Genomic DNA, 15,844 nt, shown 5'->3' with positions numbered 1-15,844 from the left:
ATTGTATCCTCTTGGTAGAATGTTAGCTCCTTGAGGGTAAGATTTGACTGGCTTTTGTTTTTGTTTAGCTAGTGCCTTAGCATGGTGCTTGACACATAGCAGGTACCTAAGGTTTGTTAATGGTTTCCTCATAACCCCTTATACTTTAAGGTGCAACTTGGCAAAGTGAAGTATTTCTACAAAACGATGCATTAAATCTTTAAACAAACCAATGCACTCCCAAACCGCAACTACAGGAACTGCCAGGAGCACGCAGAGATATTGACCCCAGGGGGTGGAAAGATAACTTAAGGCCAAGAAAGACTTCAGACCCAATCTGCACAGATAAGGCAAACTAGCACTCGGGGCTCCTCCCTTCCTCCGCCCAATCCCCCCTCTTCCCTTCTCTCCCCCCACATCTTTACCGATGGAGATCTCCTGTGCGAAGGCCAGTGAGATGAGGAGTAGGGGCAGCCCCACGGCGATGCAAGTAACCATCTTATCCACCGCCAGCTCCAGGCGCAAACCCTTAAACTTGGGCTCAGTGGGTTCCTTGAGCAGGAAGTCCGAGAACACATACTCCGTGGCCAGGTGGGCTATAGCCATGGTTGCAGGGCTGGTCCCCTCGAGGACGGCCGGGGAAAACTAGCCTTGGGAACCCGGCGCGAGACTCCGCATTCCGGAGCTCATGACGCTCGGCTGCGCCTGGGGGGACGGGCTGACAGACTCTCAGTTTCTCACTCAGCCACTGCCTCAGAGCTCCTAGCCCGGCTTTCACTTTCCTTTTGCAAACTCACCAGTCTCATTCCAGGTTCTTTTGTTCCCCGTTTGTGGCTGAGCACGCGCTCCGGGCCGGAAGGCTCGGCAGTACTAAGCACAGCCGTGGTTGTGGTTGCGGCTGCAGCTGCCTCGAAGCTCTCGGCGAGGTTGAGACACTGCAATTGGCTCTCTCCAGCTCGCGCGCTCCCAGGACCAGATTCTGGGCCGGGGGCAGGCTCGCGCTCCGCTTAGCACCCGGGGCAGCTCCTGCTCCACGCGGCGCATAGTACTCTCTTCCCGAACGCGCGCTTTATGTCCCCACGGACCTCTCCACCCCAGCCCAAACCCTGAACTGCGCGCGCGCCTCCGACCCCAGAAGCCTGATTCTCACTAGGCTACCAAGTGATTTCGCCGCCTGGCGCCCTGCTCATTGGCTTAGCCGAGAGCTCAGAGAACAAAGCTAGCTGAAGCTCCTCCCTAGGCGCCTCCCCAAACTGCTCTGTGGGTGCTGCCGGTGGCGAGGGAGAAAGCTCCAGGATTTCAGGTGGTCCCAGGGTGTCTACTCCAAGCTCTTAAAAGTGGTCTATTAATTTTATGCCCTACTTCTCTCTCCTTGTCATCATCTGGAAAGACTACAACAACAAAGGAGTGTGTGGCTGGAATTAATGAGTGGAAGAAGTTGAGTGGGTATATGGGAACGTGGGTAAAGAGTAGCACCTTTCATCACTATGGATCCACAGTTTAAGAAATATTTTGCAAAAACAGCGTAACCCGTAGGAAACTATTGTTTATGCTTCTTGCTCCGACCCCACCGCAAATGTACCTCCAAGTAATCATTTCAGAAAGGACCTCACCCTTTGTTGATTGCAAAATAAAAATGTTCTGGGATTTGGGGCTGGAGGGAACCTTCGAGATCAAGAAGACTTGTTCATTCTACTTTCACATCTCTCCCTTTCTCTCCATTCACATAGACCACCATCCTATCACCTCTTACCTGGACTGTTGCAAACCCCTTCCTATTGGTTTCTCTGCCCCAAGTCTCTCCCCCTTTCAGTCTATTTCCCATACAGCTGCCAAAGGGATATTGACAGGTCTGACCAAGTCATTCCCCGGCTAAATAAGAACCAATAACTTACTATTTCCTCAAGGGTTAAATACAAATTCCTCTATATGGCATTTCAAACCCCTCACAATCTACCTTACCAGACTTAATACACATCCCTCTCCTTCATACAGTTTATATTCTCACCCAACTGGCTTACTTACTGTTCACCTCACCTGATGTGCTTCTCTACTTCTGAGTATCCCTTACTCCTCACTTGGAATACTTTTCCTCTTCAGCTTTACTTCTAGGAATCTAGTTTCCTTCAAAATTCAGCTCAAGCTCTACTTCCTTACACGGAGTCCTTCCTGCTACCTTTCACAGCTGATATCTTCGTATGTTTTGTTGGGGCCTATGATTTCATTGCTGTAGGGAACATTCAGTGAGGAAGCTCCTTCTACTCATATAGATCTCCAACTTAGAATTTTAGAGAGTTGTCTCAAACACTGACAATTTAAGTGACTTGTGCAGGAAATGTCGGAGAAGGATATGACCAGGCCTTCCTGACTCTCTTCCACTAAGTCATGCTGCTTCAATTAATTTGCATGTGTTTTACATTTACTTATTAAATTTTATATTTATTATATTTACATGCATATCCTTTATTTGCCACAGTCAAATGTGAAGCTGCTTGAAGAAGGGGTTGTTTCTTGTCTTTCTCCCTGCAGTGCCTAGCACAAGGACCTGGAATAATAGGCACATAATAGATGTTTATTGATTGATTTTGCCTACTACTTTTTATTTAACATCAGAAAAATGAGTATTAATAACCATGATTTGGGGAGATCCAGGATTCCCCCCTTTTCTGAAGTCCTCATTTCAAAGCTCAGTCTCTGAAGGACATTTGTGACAATGAGATTGAATTAATTCTTGTTCAGACCACATCTGACCTTATAAGGAATTTAATCTAAGGTGGGAAGCCCATTGTGCCTTACACATGTATGTGTTGGGATAAATTATTTGATTAGATTGCCCAAGGCTGGGCAATTTAGAAGTAAGTGATATAATCAAAATTATAACCCCCGAGTCCCTCATTGGAATAGGCCCACCTCTCATTGTAATAATCATTCTCTCTCATTGTTAACCAACCAGAATTAATAGCCACCCTCAGGAACACCCACTCTTCCAAGAGTATATAAAATGTGAACCCACCACCATGATTTGTCTTTGGTCCAAGAGAAATGGCCAAACGGTCAAATGACCATTCCTTTAATTAATAAAATGCTAGCATTATTAATAAAATTATTAACTACCCAGAAACCATGTCTCAAACTTTGTAAATGTCACAACCAGATGAAGATATTGAGACCCAAGACATTTGTCCAAGATTTCATCATTGGTAAGTGACAGACATGGTACCAGGGCTTCTGATTCCAAATCCAATGGTTTGCCACTGTCTGAATGGCTCTTCAACTTTCATATTCTTCCATCAGGCCCAATATTTGTCATTGTTGTCATTGTTGTTGTTGTTGCTGTTATTGAGTCCTTTAGGTGGTGCCCATCTCTTTGTGACCCCTTTTGGGGTTTTCTTGGCAAAGATACTGGAGTGGTTGGCCATTTCCTTCTCCAGCTCATTTTACAGAAGAGGAACTGAGGCAAAAAGGGTTGAGTGACTTGCCAAGAGGCTAGATTTGAACTCAGGAAGAGGAGTCTTTCTGACTCCAGAGCCAGAGCTCTATCTACTACACCTAACTGCCCCTAATATTTTTACGAAGTGGAAAACAGTAAAATGAACATTAAGGTCAGTCATGGTGGGGAAAAGAAGTCAGGAAAGGTCAGCCCAAATGTGGGGAGATGGATATAAAAGAGAGTAAGAGTAAGTCTCATCTCATTGATGAGAAGAGGAAAAAAATTATTATGTAGGATGACTATATGTACATAACTCAGGTCTTTTTTTTTTAATGAAAAAGCTAGGGAGCCAAGTCATCTTCTGCCCTAGATCGCTCATCTTCCCAACAACCCCTTGCAGAACTCTTCTCCTAAGCCAATTATCCTAAATAAGAAGTAATAGAATTAAAATCAATTCTTGACAATCTTCGTAGTAGCAATGACAAATATTCAACTTGAATATTGCCATAAGTAGAGACTTACCCTCTGTCAGAGCCACTGTAGAAAACATTCCTACAAGAAGTGAGAGCTTGGACTAAATGAGGTGGTGTGGCATAGTGGAAACCATCCTGGCTCTGAAGCTGGAGGAACTTTGGGTTCAAATTCTGCCTCTGATGCTTAATATGGGTGGGTGTGACATTGGAAAGTCACTTAATGTTCCTGGGCCTGCCTCGGTTTCCTCAATTATAAAATGAGGGAGTAAAAGTTAATGGTCTCTGAGGTCTCTTCCGCCTCTAAATCTATGGTCTGTCCATAGAACTATCTATGAGTCTAAGGAACATACAATTGTAGTGGGTGCCAAGGTAATTACCCTCTTTCTTATTTGAGTAGCAAGGTGAAATGGTGTTTCCTCAAGGTATACATGTGTGGTGCAAGATGAGGATGGTAACTGGTAGAAACTGGAGAAAGCAAAGAGGAAGAAGAGCCTGGAGAAGAGAGTAGTAGCAACCAATGGCACGTCAAAGGATTATGAACAGATTATCTCGCACTGAAGAAATGGCACTAGAATGTTGGAGAATTTTATGGTTTTTCCTCACTTCCCCTGAGAAGTCAGGAGACTAGCCTGGAATAGCAGGAATAGCAAGGAATAGCAGGAGAAAAGGAGAGAAATATAAACCTGCCCCACTCCCATCACCGCCCTTCCAGCAACAAGACAGAGCTTGTGGGTAAGCAACCTTGGTTCTTTCCCAAAGGAGCTCTTGTCATGGAGATTGTGAGTAACTCCGGTAATTTGCTCATATCTTGGGGACTGAAAGTTATGAATTTTCTATTTCAATTTTCTCCTTTTTAATCATCAATCAAGAAGAATTTATTAAGAACCTACTAGCATCTAGAATCTGCTAGGATCAGATACAAATGCAAAGATGAAAAAGTCCTTACATTAAAGGAGCTTACATTCTCAAAGAATCAGTGATAAGGACCTATATAAGTATACACAAACTAAAGAAAATAATTACAACCACAACGTAGTTAACTGTAAGGTAGTTTGAGAGGGAGGATCCTGGCAGTAGGGGGTGGGGAGGAATCAGAGAAGGCTTCTTATAGAAGAAGGTGGTACTTGATTTGTCTAACAAAGAGAGATTTTGTGAGATGGAGGTGAGGAGGAAGTGCATTCCAGGTCTGGGAGATGGCCAGTAAAAAGGCAACAAATGAATGAAATAAAAAGCACTTATTAATTGTTTACTATGTGTCAAGCATTGGACTTGGAGATACAAATAGAAAGATTAAGATAATGCTCAGTCCTCATTCTTGCATTAGCCTGCTCTAATTAGGGGAGACAGCACGTAAAACAAAGTTTGGCTCAGGACATACAGAAAGGCCTGAATGTCCTAAGGGTGCAGCAACTCAAGTGTGGCAAGGCCTCAGGAGTAGGTGGGATAACAGTGCCTGGGGTCTGCAGGCTATAGAGGCAGAATAGAAATGAAGGCCTGGAGGAACCTAGGATGCAGGGCAGATAGCAAGGTGTGGTGGTCTTCCATCTCATGAGGAGTAGAGTTGGTGATTTCTATCTCATCCAAATTGCTGTGAATCAGCCTACATGGATTCTGAGTGGCCTGGGTAGGGGAAGAAAGTGGAAGGGGAAATGATTCCCTCCCCCTACCACTCAGCCATCCTAGATCAGGAAGATGTAGGGCGGGTACATCCACCCCATCATGAGTTGGACCTTCCTGACTCTAAATGGGTTGACTCTGGCTATGAGAGAGGTCAAAAGAGGAAGACAAGGTTGGTAGTATGGATCACAGAATTATTCTCAGTGGATTGTAGAATAACCTAGGACCAAGAGGGGTAGAGCAGGCAAAGGCAATAAGAAAGGACCATAGATGGAGTATCCTGTGTGAGGAGCTAAGAGAAGGACAGTTTAGCCAGATTTCAGAGCGTGAATTAGGAGAAATAACATACAATGATGCTGGAAAGACAGTTAATAATAACAATAAAAGTATAATAATATGTTGTTATATCATTATGTGAGCTATTGGATTTGAAAGTGGAGAGCCATCCTCAATATCCTGAATGGTACCATACACACATCCTCATACTTTCCTGGGTAGGAACTATGAGTGAGGAAAGTGATAAAATCCACCCAAAATACACATAGTTTCTTTCTCTAATGAAAGAGCTTCTGACACAAGAGTTGTACCCAAGACAGCTCTTAAAGACTATAAATGGTACAGAAGGTCCTGACCTGTGTTGCTAGAAGTAGTTTCCTCCTCTAGGAGAGCCCTATACCAAAAAAAATGAATAAAATCATATTTTTTAAAAATCACAGGTGCAACTTCTATCCCCTATTATCTACTCAATAACTTATTGTAAGCAAATATTTTGCAAACCTTCAAGACGAAAATTCTCAAACAATTCTATTGATGAGACCACTTACAACTCAGAATGTAGAAAGTTTTCCACATTTCAGCCAGTCAATAAATATTTTTGAACACCTCCTCTTTGCCAGGCATTGGGCTAAGCGCCAAGGATAGAAAGAAAAGCAAAAGACAGTCCCTGCCCTCAAGGAGCTCAGGGTGTAATGGGGGAGACAATATGCAAACAACTATGTGCAAAAACGCTATAGGCGGGATAAACTGGGGGTAGCCTCAGGGGAAGGCACTAGAATTAAGGAGATTGGGAAAGCCTTCCTGCAGAAAGTGGGATTTTAGCTGGAACTTGAAGCCAGGAAAGGAAGGAGGCAGAAATGAGGAGGAAGAGCATTCCAGGCATGGAGGCAGGTATCATTGTTAGAATTTCCTATAAATTAGGTTGAAATCTGCCTCCCTCCAAATTTCATCCATTGCTCCTAGTTCTGCCCTTTGAATCTTACAACAGAGGACTGTTGTGCCACTTTTTAAGAAGCAGGTCATTGTTGGAGAATTTGTCATAGCCTCTTTATACTCACCACGAGTCTTTTCAGTGGCCCATGGATTATTTGTAATTTTGATTCTTTCAAGATTCATGTTGGATGCTCCTCTACGTATACAATCATCCTTTTTAAAGTTTACCTGGACGTAGATGGGGTCTGAGGATTGCCGAAGACAGTAGGAGAACTAGTGCCCTTGTTTGGACGCTACATTTCTATGGATGTACTTAAAATTGCACAGCTACGTCATGATGAGTTTGCCAACACCTTAAGCCCCTAGGTCTTACTATCCTCTCTCTCAAATCAACTGTCCCTCCTCTTTGCTATTGGTTGGTGGTTGGTGGGTTGGGTTGTTGTCCTTTGTTCTAGAAGAGGACCAAAATGACATCACTATGTTGGGGTCAAGGTATAGTATGCTTAACTGTATGTATGTAAACTGTATATTTAATTTATGTTAACAATATAAGCTCAGAATGCTATACCATAGGTTGGGCACAAATAGTCCATATGGACATTTGGAGGGGAGATGTCTCTAAATTTGTGCATCTTGCGTTTCTTTTGAGCTTCTGTCATTCTGCGTTGTTCATAGCGTATAATGCCTGCCTTGATGTGGGTACACCATAATGGACAGTCCTCTGCCAGTATCACTCACATCTCAAAATCAATTCAGAAGTTCTTTAGAGACACCTTCAGAGTGTTCTTGTATTGCTTCTTCTGACCTCCATGTAAGCACTTGCCTTATGTGAGTTCTCTGTCAAATAGTCTTTCAGGCAAATATACATTTGGCATTTGAACAACATGGCCAGCACATTGGAGTTCTGCACTCTGTAGTAGAGTTTGAATGCTTGACAGCTGAGCCTGAGAAACGATCTCAATGTCCAGTACCTTATCTTGCCAGGTGATCTTCAGAATCTTCCTAAGACAACTCATATGGATGCAATTCAGTTTACTGGCATAGTACTGGCATACTGTCCAGGTTTTATAGGCATACAACAATGAGGTCAGAACGATGGCTCTGTAGACCTTCAGTCTGGTGGCAATTTAATAGCCCTTCTCTCCTACACTTTCTTTTGGAGCCTCCCACACACTGAAATATCTCTGGCAAAGTGTGTGTCAACCTCATCATCTGTGTGTACATCACTGGAAAGTGTATTGCCAAGGTAAGTGAACTTATTCACAGCATTCAAAATTTTTCCATTTACTGTAACTGATGGCTTCACATATGGATGGTACAGTGGTGGTTGGTGAAGAACCTTGGTTTTCTTGTTGTTAATTGTTGGGCCAAAATTAGCACAAGCAACAGAAAACCAATCCATCTCAGCTTCAGAGGCTGCATTGAGTACACAATCATCTGTGAACAAAAAGTCGTGTACTAGCTCTCCCTCCACTTTAGTCTTGGCTTGTAGCCTTTTCAAGTTAAATAATTTGCTGTCAGTGCAACAGTTGATCTCGATGCCATTTTCATCCTCATTAAAGGATCTGACAACATTGCTGAAAGCATCATCCAATATCCAGACCTGTGCAAGTACACCATCATGAAACTGAAGTACAATGCTGATAAACTTCTTCTAGCAACCAAATCTCGCCATGATTTTCCACAAGTCCTCATGACCGACGGCATCAAAGGCTTTTGTCAGATTGACAAATATGTACAGACCTCTGTTCTGTTTTGTCATTTCTCCTGGAACTGTTGGGCAGCAAACACCATATCAACAATTCTTTGGCCGTTTCTGAAAGCACACTGGCTCTCAGGTAGATCACCATCTTCCAGGTGAAGGGTCAGCCTTTTAAGGAGGACTTTGGCAAGAATCTTGCCAGCAGTAACTAAGACAGAGAGACCACACCCCCCTCCATGATTGTCAGAGAATGATCTATTTCCTTTACCTTTTATAGAGAAGAAGGACAATGGAGTCATCCTTGGACTCTTGGAGGATAATCTCCTCTTTCCATATTGCCCAGAAAATTTCAGTCAGCTTTTGTACGAGCAGTGGACTCCCTGTCTTGTAAATCTCATCTAAAATAGAATTAGCACCAGGCACTTTGCCACACAAGAGGAGCCTAATGACGTTTAAAACCTCTTCTTCAGTTGGAAGTTTGGCTAAGAGGGATTGACTTCAACCTGAGGTAAACAATCAAAGGCTTCCGCATTCATTGATGATGGTCTGTTGCGAAAGCTATGAAAGTGTTCAGCCCATCTCTCCAGGATCATGTCCTTATCATTGATCAGTGTGGCTCCATCAGCACTGAGTAGTTGAGATGCACCATAGGTCTTTGGCCCATAAATAACCTTTAGGACATCATAAAAGCATTTTGGATCATTACTATCAAAGTAAAACTGAATTTCATCTGCCTTTTTACCAAACCAAGAATCCTGCATCTCTCTAAGTTTCACTTGCACTTTACTTTTGATGGAGTTATATGCTTCCTTCTTAGAGAAGGATGAACAATCCTGCTGGTAAATCCTGTGGAGTTCTTGTTTTTCATTTAGCAGCTTCTGAATTTCCCACCATTTTCATCAAACCAGTCTTGATGTTTGTGAATGTTCTGGTCTAGATAAATAAATGCAGTGTTGTACACCAAATCTCTGAAAGCTGCCCATTCCTTTTCTGCTTTACTGTGCCAACTGTGTGTTGGCCCAACTTTCTGTCCAACTTAGCAACAAACTGTTCTCGCTCAGAGAAGAGCTCTAATCTATTGAGCCACTGCTTTTGTTTAATGCTAATGTTTAGGTTGGAGAGGATAAGTCCATGATCAGTCTAGCACTCTGCCACACATCACTTTTTTCACTCTCACATGCTGTCTGTTTCTTCTTCTTACAACGACAGTGTCAATGTTTGCTGTGATGGTACAACCACAAAGTTTTATTGTATTTAGGCAAATTGAAGACAGTGTTGTTGATGAGGTCATGAGATTTACAAGTCTTTAGTAGTAAGTGACCATTGCTATTGCTGTTTCTGACTGGATTGATCACAAGGATTCTGTTGCCTGCAACCAGATTGTACACCGAATGGAGAGGCGTGAAATAACTTCTGACATGGGCCAGGTGGAGCAGCATTACCAACTAGTTTATTCATCTGAGGGTACAGGATATATAGAGAAAATCTAGCCTAACTTCAAAGAGTCCTCCCCATGAGATATTCCCCAGAACATCTGCTGAGGATGTGACAACATACATTTCCTCATTATCAGGGTTCCTGGATTGGGTTGTATTTTTCAAGGTTTTCCCAGGCGCCTTGGCGCCACGGCGCCACCTGCATAGAAGAGTGAATGTGTAAATCTAAAGTTCAAAGAGTGAGAAGGAATGTCTCAGGGACCTCCTAATCAGGAAGGGATTGGAGAGCCATACCTCTTAGTCATTGAGCCCTTTCGGGTAAAAGCCTGGGCAGAGGTCAAACTCTGCTTTGGATCTTAAACCCTTATCAGACTCTTAAGATCGGCCCTCAACAGGATTCCCTACCAGTCTTCCAGATTCAAAGACTGAGTCATCTCTGACTCTTCTCTCCCTCATCACCTACACCATATCCATTGCCAAAATCCTTCAATTCTTCCTTTAAAAGGTACATATTTTTCTTTTCTTTATATTCCTGCTGCAACCTCCTTTGCTTAGGCCCTTAAAACCTCTTGCTTGGACTATTGAATTCAAACTAGCCTTCCTGTCTTCAATTTCTCTCCTTTCTTATCCATCCTCCATAGGGCTGGGCTGCCTGATTAATCTTCTTAAAGCAATCCTTCAGTTATGTCTCTCTCTTTCTTAAAAACTATTGTTAGCTCTCCATTGTCAACTGAAAAATGTACTGAAAAATCTTTCCAAGTTGGCATTTAAGAACTTTTACAATTTGGTATCCACCTACCTTTTCAGTCCTATTCCCCACTATTCCCTATGTGCTAGTTAAATGGGATTACTCATCATTACTTTCTCTTTCCTACCTTCATCCATTTTTTTCACATGATTTTCTCCTGAAATTCCTATCTCCCTCCATCACATGTGACTATGAAAATCATGTCCAGCATTCAAGGACAGACTCAAATGCTTCCTCTTCCAGCTGATCTCTCCAGCTAGAAGACTGATTCCATCTAATTGTATTCTTAGGCTTCCAAATGATCCCTCCCTCCTCTGGACACCTATGGTATTCACATGGCACTTACAAAATAGAGCACTGTATTCTGTTCTTGATTTTGAACTTGCCTTATCTCATCCCAGATGCACCAAAATATTTGTGACAGTACTTTTGTGCTAGGGAAGAACTTGAAGCAAAGTAGATCCTCATCAACGGGGAAATGGCTAAAGAAATTTTGGTACCTAAATGTAGTGGAATATTACTGCACCATAAGAAGGGATGAATATAAGGAAGCTATATCTGAGCTGTTGCAGGTTATAGTAAGCTCAACCAGGGGAACAATAGAAACAATGACTACAACATAAATGGGAAGAAAATGAAACTGAGCTCTGAATAATTTAAATGATCAAGATTAGGCTTGGAGAAGAGCAAAGAAAATGAATCTCTTACATGCTTCCACCCCCAACCCCAACACACACACATTTCTTCCATAAGTGGAAAACGATGGGCAGAGAACATTATATGTATTATTAGGCTCATTGACATGTCAGTTAGTTTTGCTAAATTGCTTCTTTTCCCCTTTTCTTGTTTATTCTTTGTTATATAATGCTTTGAGCAAGGAAAGTTATGTAAAACAAAATACATTAATTAAAAAAAAAGAATTTGCCTTATCTCTTTACTAAGTAGTAAGATCCTTGAAAGGAGGGAGTCTGCCTAAAACATCTTGAAAACATCAGTAACAGTAGCCCCGTGGCTGGACTAAGGAGGCAGCTTTCTTCTTAGCAGGTTTGGATCTTCTCGATTCACAAATGACCTAGCCCTTAAAGGGACAGAATTCACAAAAATAAGCATAAGATCTGGCCTAAAGCTTGAAAAGCAGAAGTGATCATTTTTGCCTCTAACCATGAGGGAGAGCTGAGTAGCACTGGCTCTAGAGACACTAGCAAGAAGACATATTGAAGGATCGTAGATTTTGAGTTAGAATGGACCTCAGAGGTCATATGACCCCCTCTTAATACTTTTCCATTTTATAGATAAAGAAACTAAGGCCCAGAGAAGTGGTTTGCCCAGGCTTAGTGCTCTACCCTAAAAAAAAGCTAGAATTAGTGGGAAGGTCATGAGACAGACATGGGCATAGGACATTTACTCTCTATTTTTTTTTTCCCTTCTCTAAGGAGCCGAGAAAGACTCATAGGCAGCATTTTCCCTCTGTCTCTGGCTCCATGCCCAGAATCTGCTGTTTTCTTTTTCATTTTCATTTTCAGAAAGCTGGTTTTCTTTTCTGTCAGACAAAGGAGCAATTAAGCACCAAGAGATGACCTCAACTTGTCTTATTTGCAGGAAGTGCTTGTGTGTGTATGTGCTCTTGAGGTTATTATTAAAAATCATGTTTCTCAATTTGTAGAAACCATATTAGATGAATTTACATGCTGATACTGACTGAGCTAGAAAATTTCTCCAAAGCCTGTGTGCTTACAAGTCCTCATTAAATATTGTCCATCCATAACAAGATCTGTTGGATGGTCTTGTTTTTTAAGTCAAGTGAGAACCAGCATCCTAGAGCACTCTATACGCTACTTGCTAAAATATCTCAATAGTATATATCTTTTTAGAAATATACAAAAAAATCCCCACCCCCAACCCAGAAAAGGTGCTGTTTTCTCATTTTCTTCCTCTTCTTCAATACCTCTGATATAAAAAAATCACATTACTGTGCCTTATTAAAACTTCACCAAGATGGCCAGACAATACCCCATCTATGTATCTGTAAATCTCTTTCTGGAGCAATATTGGTAATAGTCTGACATAGAATATGGGCATAGAATTTTAAAAGACTGAAGTATTGACATGGTATGCCCCTGGCCTCCCAGCTTCATTCTCCCAAATGAAGAATTGACTCTGCTCCAGATTTCACCAGTTTGGTGACATATTTTTTAACTAATTTGGAGGCTCCTGGGAAATGGAAGCCAAAACCAATGCCATTATGTGCCACTTGGGAGGAAGAATCCCAGGCAGGGTTGAGAGGTATGTCCATTGTGGATACCTGCTTGCTTCCCTGGAACTTCATTCCAAGTTAATAGTAGAAGAGAGCATTTGGAGTTGTGAGGGGTCAGAGATATCACCAAGAGCTGATAGTGTTGATGGACACTAAGCCCTGGCAGCTTCCTTTCTCACTGTCACCATTCCAGGAGAGGAAATTGCCCATATCAATTGCTAACTCATCTGACTGCTGTCTCTCTTCCTTTCCAGTAAGGGGGAAGAGTTAAAATGAATCTGGAATTGTAAATATATTAGCTTATATCTTCTATCAAGGATCATTAAGCTGTTGTACTCCAAATGCCCTGGGACTAGTAGTCTCAGGATCTTCTACGTGCTAGACTATAGGATACCTAGAAGGTAAAATCCACTGATTAAATACTTAATTTTTCTGAAGAGAAATTTAATGAGGTATTAAATTCTTAGTTTACAAATGAAGAAATGCATGCACATGATAAGTTTGATACAGGTAAAGCACATGGACCGTTAGATGAATTTTCTAGCTTAGCATCAACACAAAAATCTATCAAAATTACTCTTATACAAAGAAAATAGTAAATACTAATAGATAGATATGGATATAGCGTTTAGGGGTATGTGTGTGTGTGTGTGTGTGTGTGTGTGTGTGTGTGTGTGTGTGTAAGTGCTTCCCTTTATCTTGCCAGGCTGAAAGTGCAATGGCCACTCAGGTCTGATCCTAATAATGATCAGCATTGAAGCTTTAATCTGTCCCATTTTTCTCACACAAACTGAGTTGTTCCTCCTTAGGTAGTGAGGTGTCTATCTGCTCCTGGGGGCACACCATCTTGATGCTGGATTTAGTGCATATACACAATTGGCTTTTGGCCCTACTGAAGCTCAGAACTCCTGAGCTCAAGCAATCCATCAGCCTCTGATTCCTCAGCAGCAGGGACTGGAGGCACCCACCACCATGTCAGGCTGAAAACATGAGTCTTAAAAATAATTTGAAAAAATATAGACACACCATTATACGTTAAAGGAAGATAGAAATAAGTTAACAATCAATATCTATCCCAGGGTCAGGATGGCTTAGCAGGCAGTCACCTGAGGATGTCAGAAAAACAAAAACAAAATGTTCCTTGCCCAACAGGGAGAGAAAAGAAGAGAATCAAGGTTCTGTTTTCCTCATCAACCGGAAGGGAAAAGAGATAGGTCAGAGTAAGCAGAATCACAAAGCTACCTTTTTTTGTATTTGTGATTGTGATACCTTTGCTACTTCTGGCTACCAGGTAGCGAAGAGAATGGGAGAGAAGCCAAGAGCCTGCTGCTCTTATGGCCAACTAGGGCAGAAGAAAAACCAAGAGTGACTTTAGAAAACCTGTGTCTTGAAGTCCTCCCCAGTCTTACAGTCAAATCAATCAATCAATCAACAAGCAAACTAGGTGCTAAGGATACAAATAGAAAAAGTGAAATAGTTCCTGCCCTCAAGGAGCTTATATTCTTCTGGGGGTGGGGAAGGGAAGATACAACATATTCACAGATGAGTAATATAAGATAACAGATCAAGGGCAGGAAGAACTACTGAAGTTTGTCTAGTTCAGGGCTTCTTAAACTTTTCCCTTTTCTCCCAAGAAATTTTAATAGGAGACCCCAGACATATAGGTATATAAAATAGGCATACAAATCAAATATTTACTGGTAGTAAATCACAAAGAAATTTATTTTAAAACAATCTTTGGTATACATGTAATTTTACCATTTATTAAGGATGAAAGCAAATTTGCATATTAATGAGATGGATGTGCTTGTTTATTTTTACATAAAGAATTAAATCTTGGTGGAATATTTGATAATGTAGGATGCAAAGTATCTTCAACATTTTTCAGAGTTGACTGATATTTTGATTTTATAATCATCAATGCTGAGAATGCTACTTTGCATAAATACATAGTACAAAATGGCAGAAGTATGTAGGGCCATTTCAGAAATTGTTGGAAATTCTATTCTAATCCCAAGCCAAAATTCATTTAACAATTTTTTAGGAAACTTAAGTTTTAAACCTGTGTCACTTAATAACTCGGCAAATTCTTCTTGAACTTTTAATGGCAAATGACTGACGTTTTTGACTTCAATTGAGTATGGCTTATGAACCCAACTTAGTTTTTTAGAATCAAAATTTAAAGGGAAGTATTTCTGAAGTTGTGTTTCCAGTCACTTCAGATGATCAGTTATAACTCTTACAATTAAATCTTTGGGAAGGTTATTTTCAATTATAAATTATCTGTAGCTGTAGACATTTCTAAAGAATCATTTTCCACTCTATTCTTCCACATACTAACCTTTTCAGTAAAACTCAATTTTATCTTTTAACATAAATATGTTACAATTTTTCCTTGAAGTGACATGTTTAAATCATGGAGCTTTTTGAAAATATCCAACAAATAACATAGTTTTAAAAGCCATAAGTCATGAAAAACATCAGCGAAGTCAGATTTCTGCTCAGTCAAAAATTAGCAACTTCATCTTTCAATTTCAACCATCTGTTTAAACATCACCCTCTTGAGAGCCACCTTACCTCTACATCTAATAACAGGCTTTTGTAATCAGAGTCCCTGCCTTTGCAAAGGTTTGAAAAGAAATGACTGTTAAGGACACAGCTTTTAATGAAATGGATGATTTTTATAGTATCTCAAGCACAACATCTAACTCTGGTGATATTTTTTTAGCTATGAGTACCTCCTGATGGATCATGCAGTGAGTAAAAGTGATATGTTCATTGCCACCCCCTTTAATTTTTGCTACAAACCCAATGTTTCATGCCCATCATTGCTCCAGCACCTGTACAGACTCCCATGCAATTTTCCCACTGTAAACCTTCGTTTCTGAACAATTCATCAACTTTAAGGTATATGTCTTCCCCTCTTGTATGCCCTTCCAAAGGGTGACAAAACAATAATTCCTCATGTATGTTTCCTTCATAAACACATCTTACAT

At 41.1% G+C, this 15,844-nt stretch overlaps 1 protein-coding gene across 2 annotated transcripts in view; it reads right to left on the bottom strand.

Annotated features, from left to right (window-relative positions):
- Positions 1-1,135, bottom strand: part of PANX1 (pannexin 1) — a 54,314-nt gene extending 53,179 nt beyond the window's left edge. Inside the window, exon 1 of one of the 2 annotated variants that reach the window (XM_021000694.2) lies at positions 405-1,135. In XM_021000694.2, coding sequence (XP_020856353.1) covers positions 405-585 — 181 coding nt within the window. In that variant the 5' untranslated portion in view covers positions 586-1,135. The remainder of the gene's footprint in view (positions 1-404) is intronic. The other variant, XM_021000693.2, reaches the window with a different exon arrangement.
- Positions 1,136-15,844: the final 14,709 nt, after the last annotated feature.

Source organism: Phascolarctos cinereus, unplaced genomic scaffold (assembly GCF_003287225.1).
Source record: "Phascolarctos cinereus isolate Bilbo 61053 unplaced genomic scaffold, phaCin_HiC Scaffold_726;HRSCAF=1367, whole genome shotgun sequence".
NCBI lineage: Eukaryota > Metazoa > Chordata > Mammalia > Diprotodontia > Phascolarctidae > Phascolarctos > Phascolarctos cinereus.
This window is presented reverse-complemented; position numbering and strand designations above follow the sequence as displayed.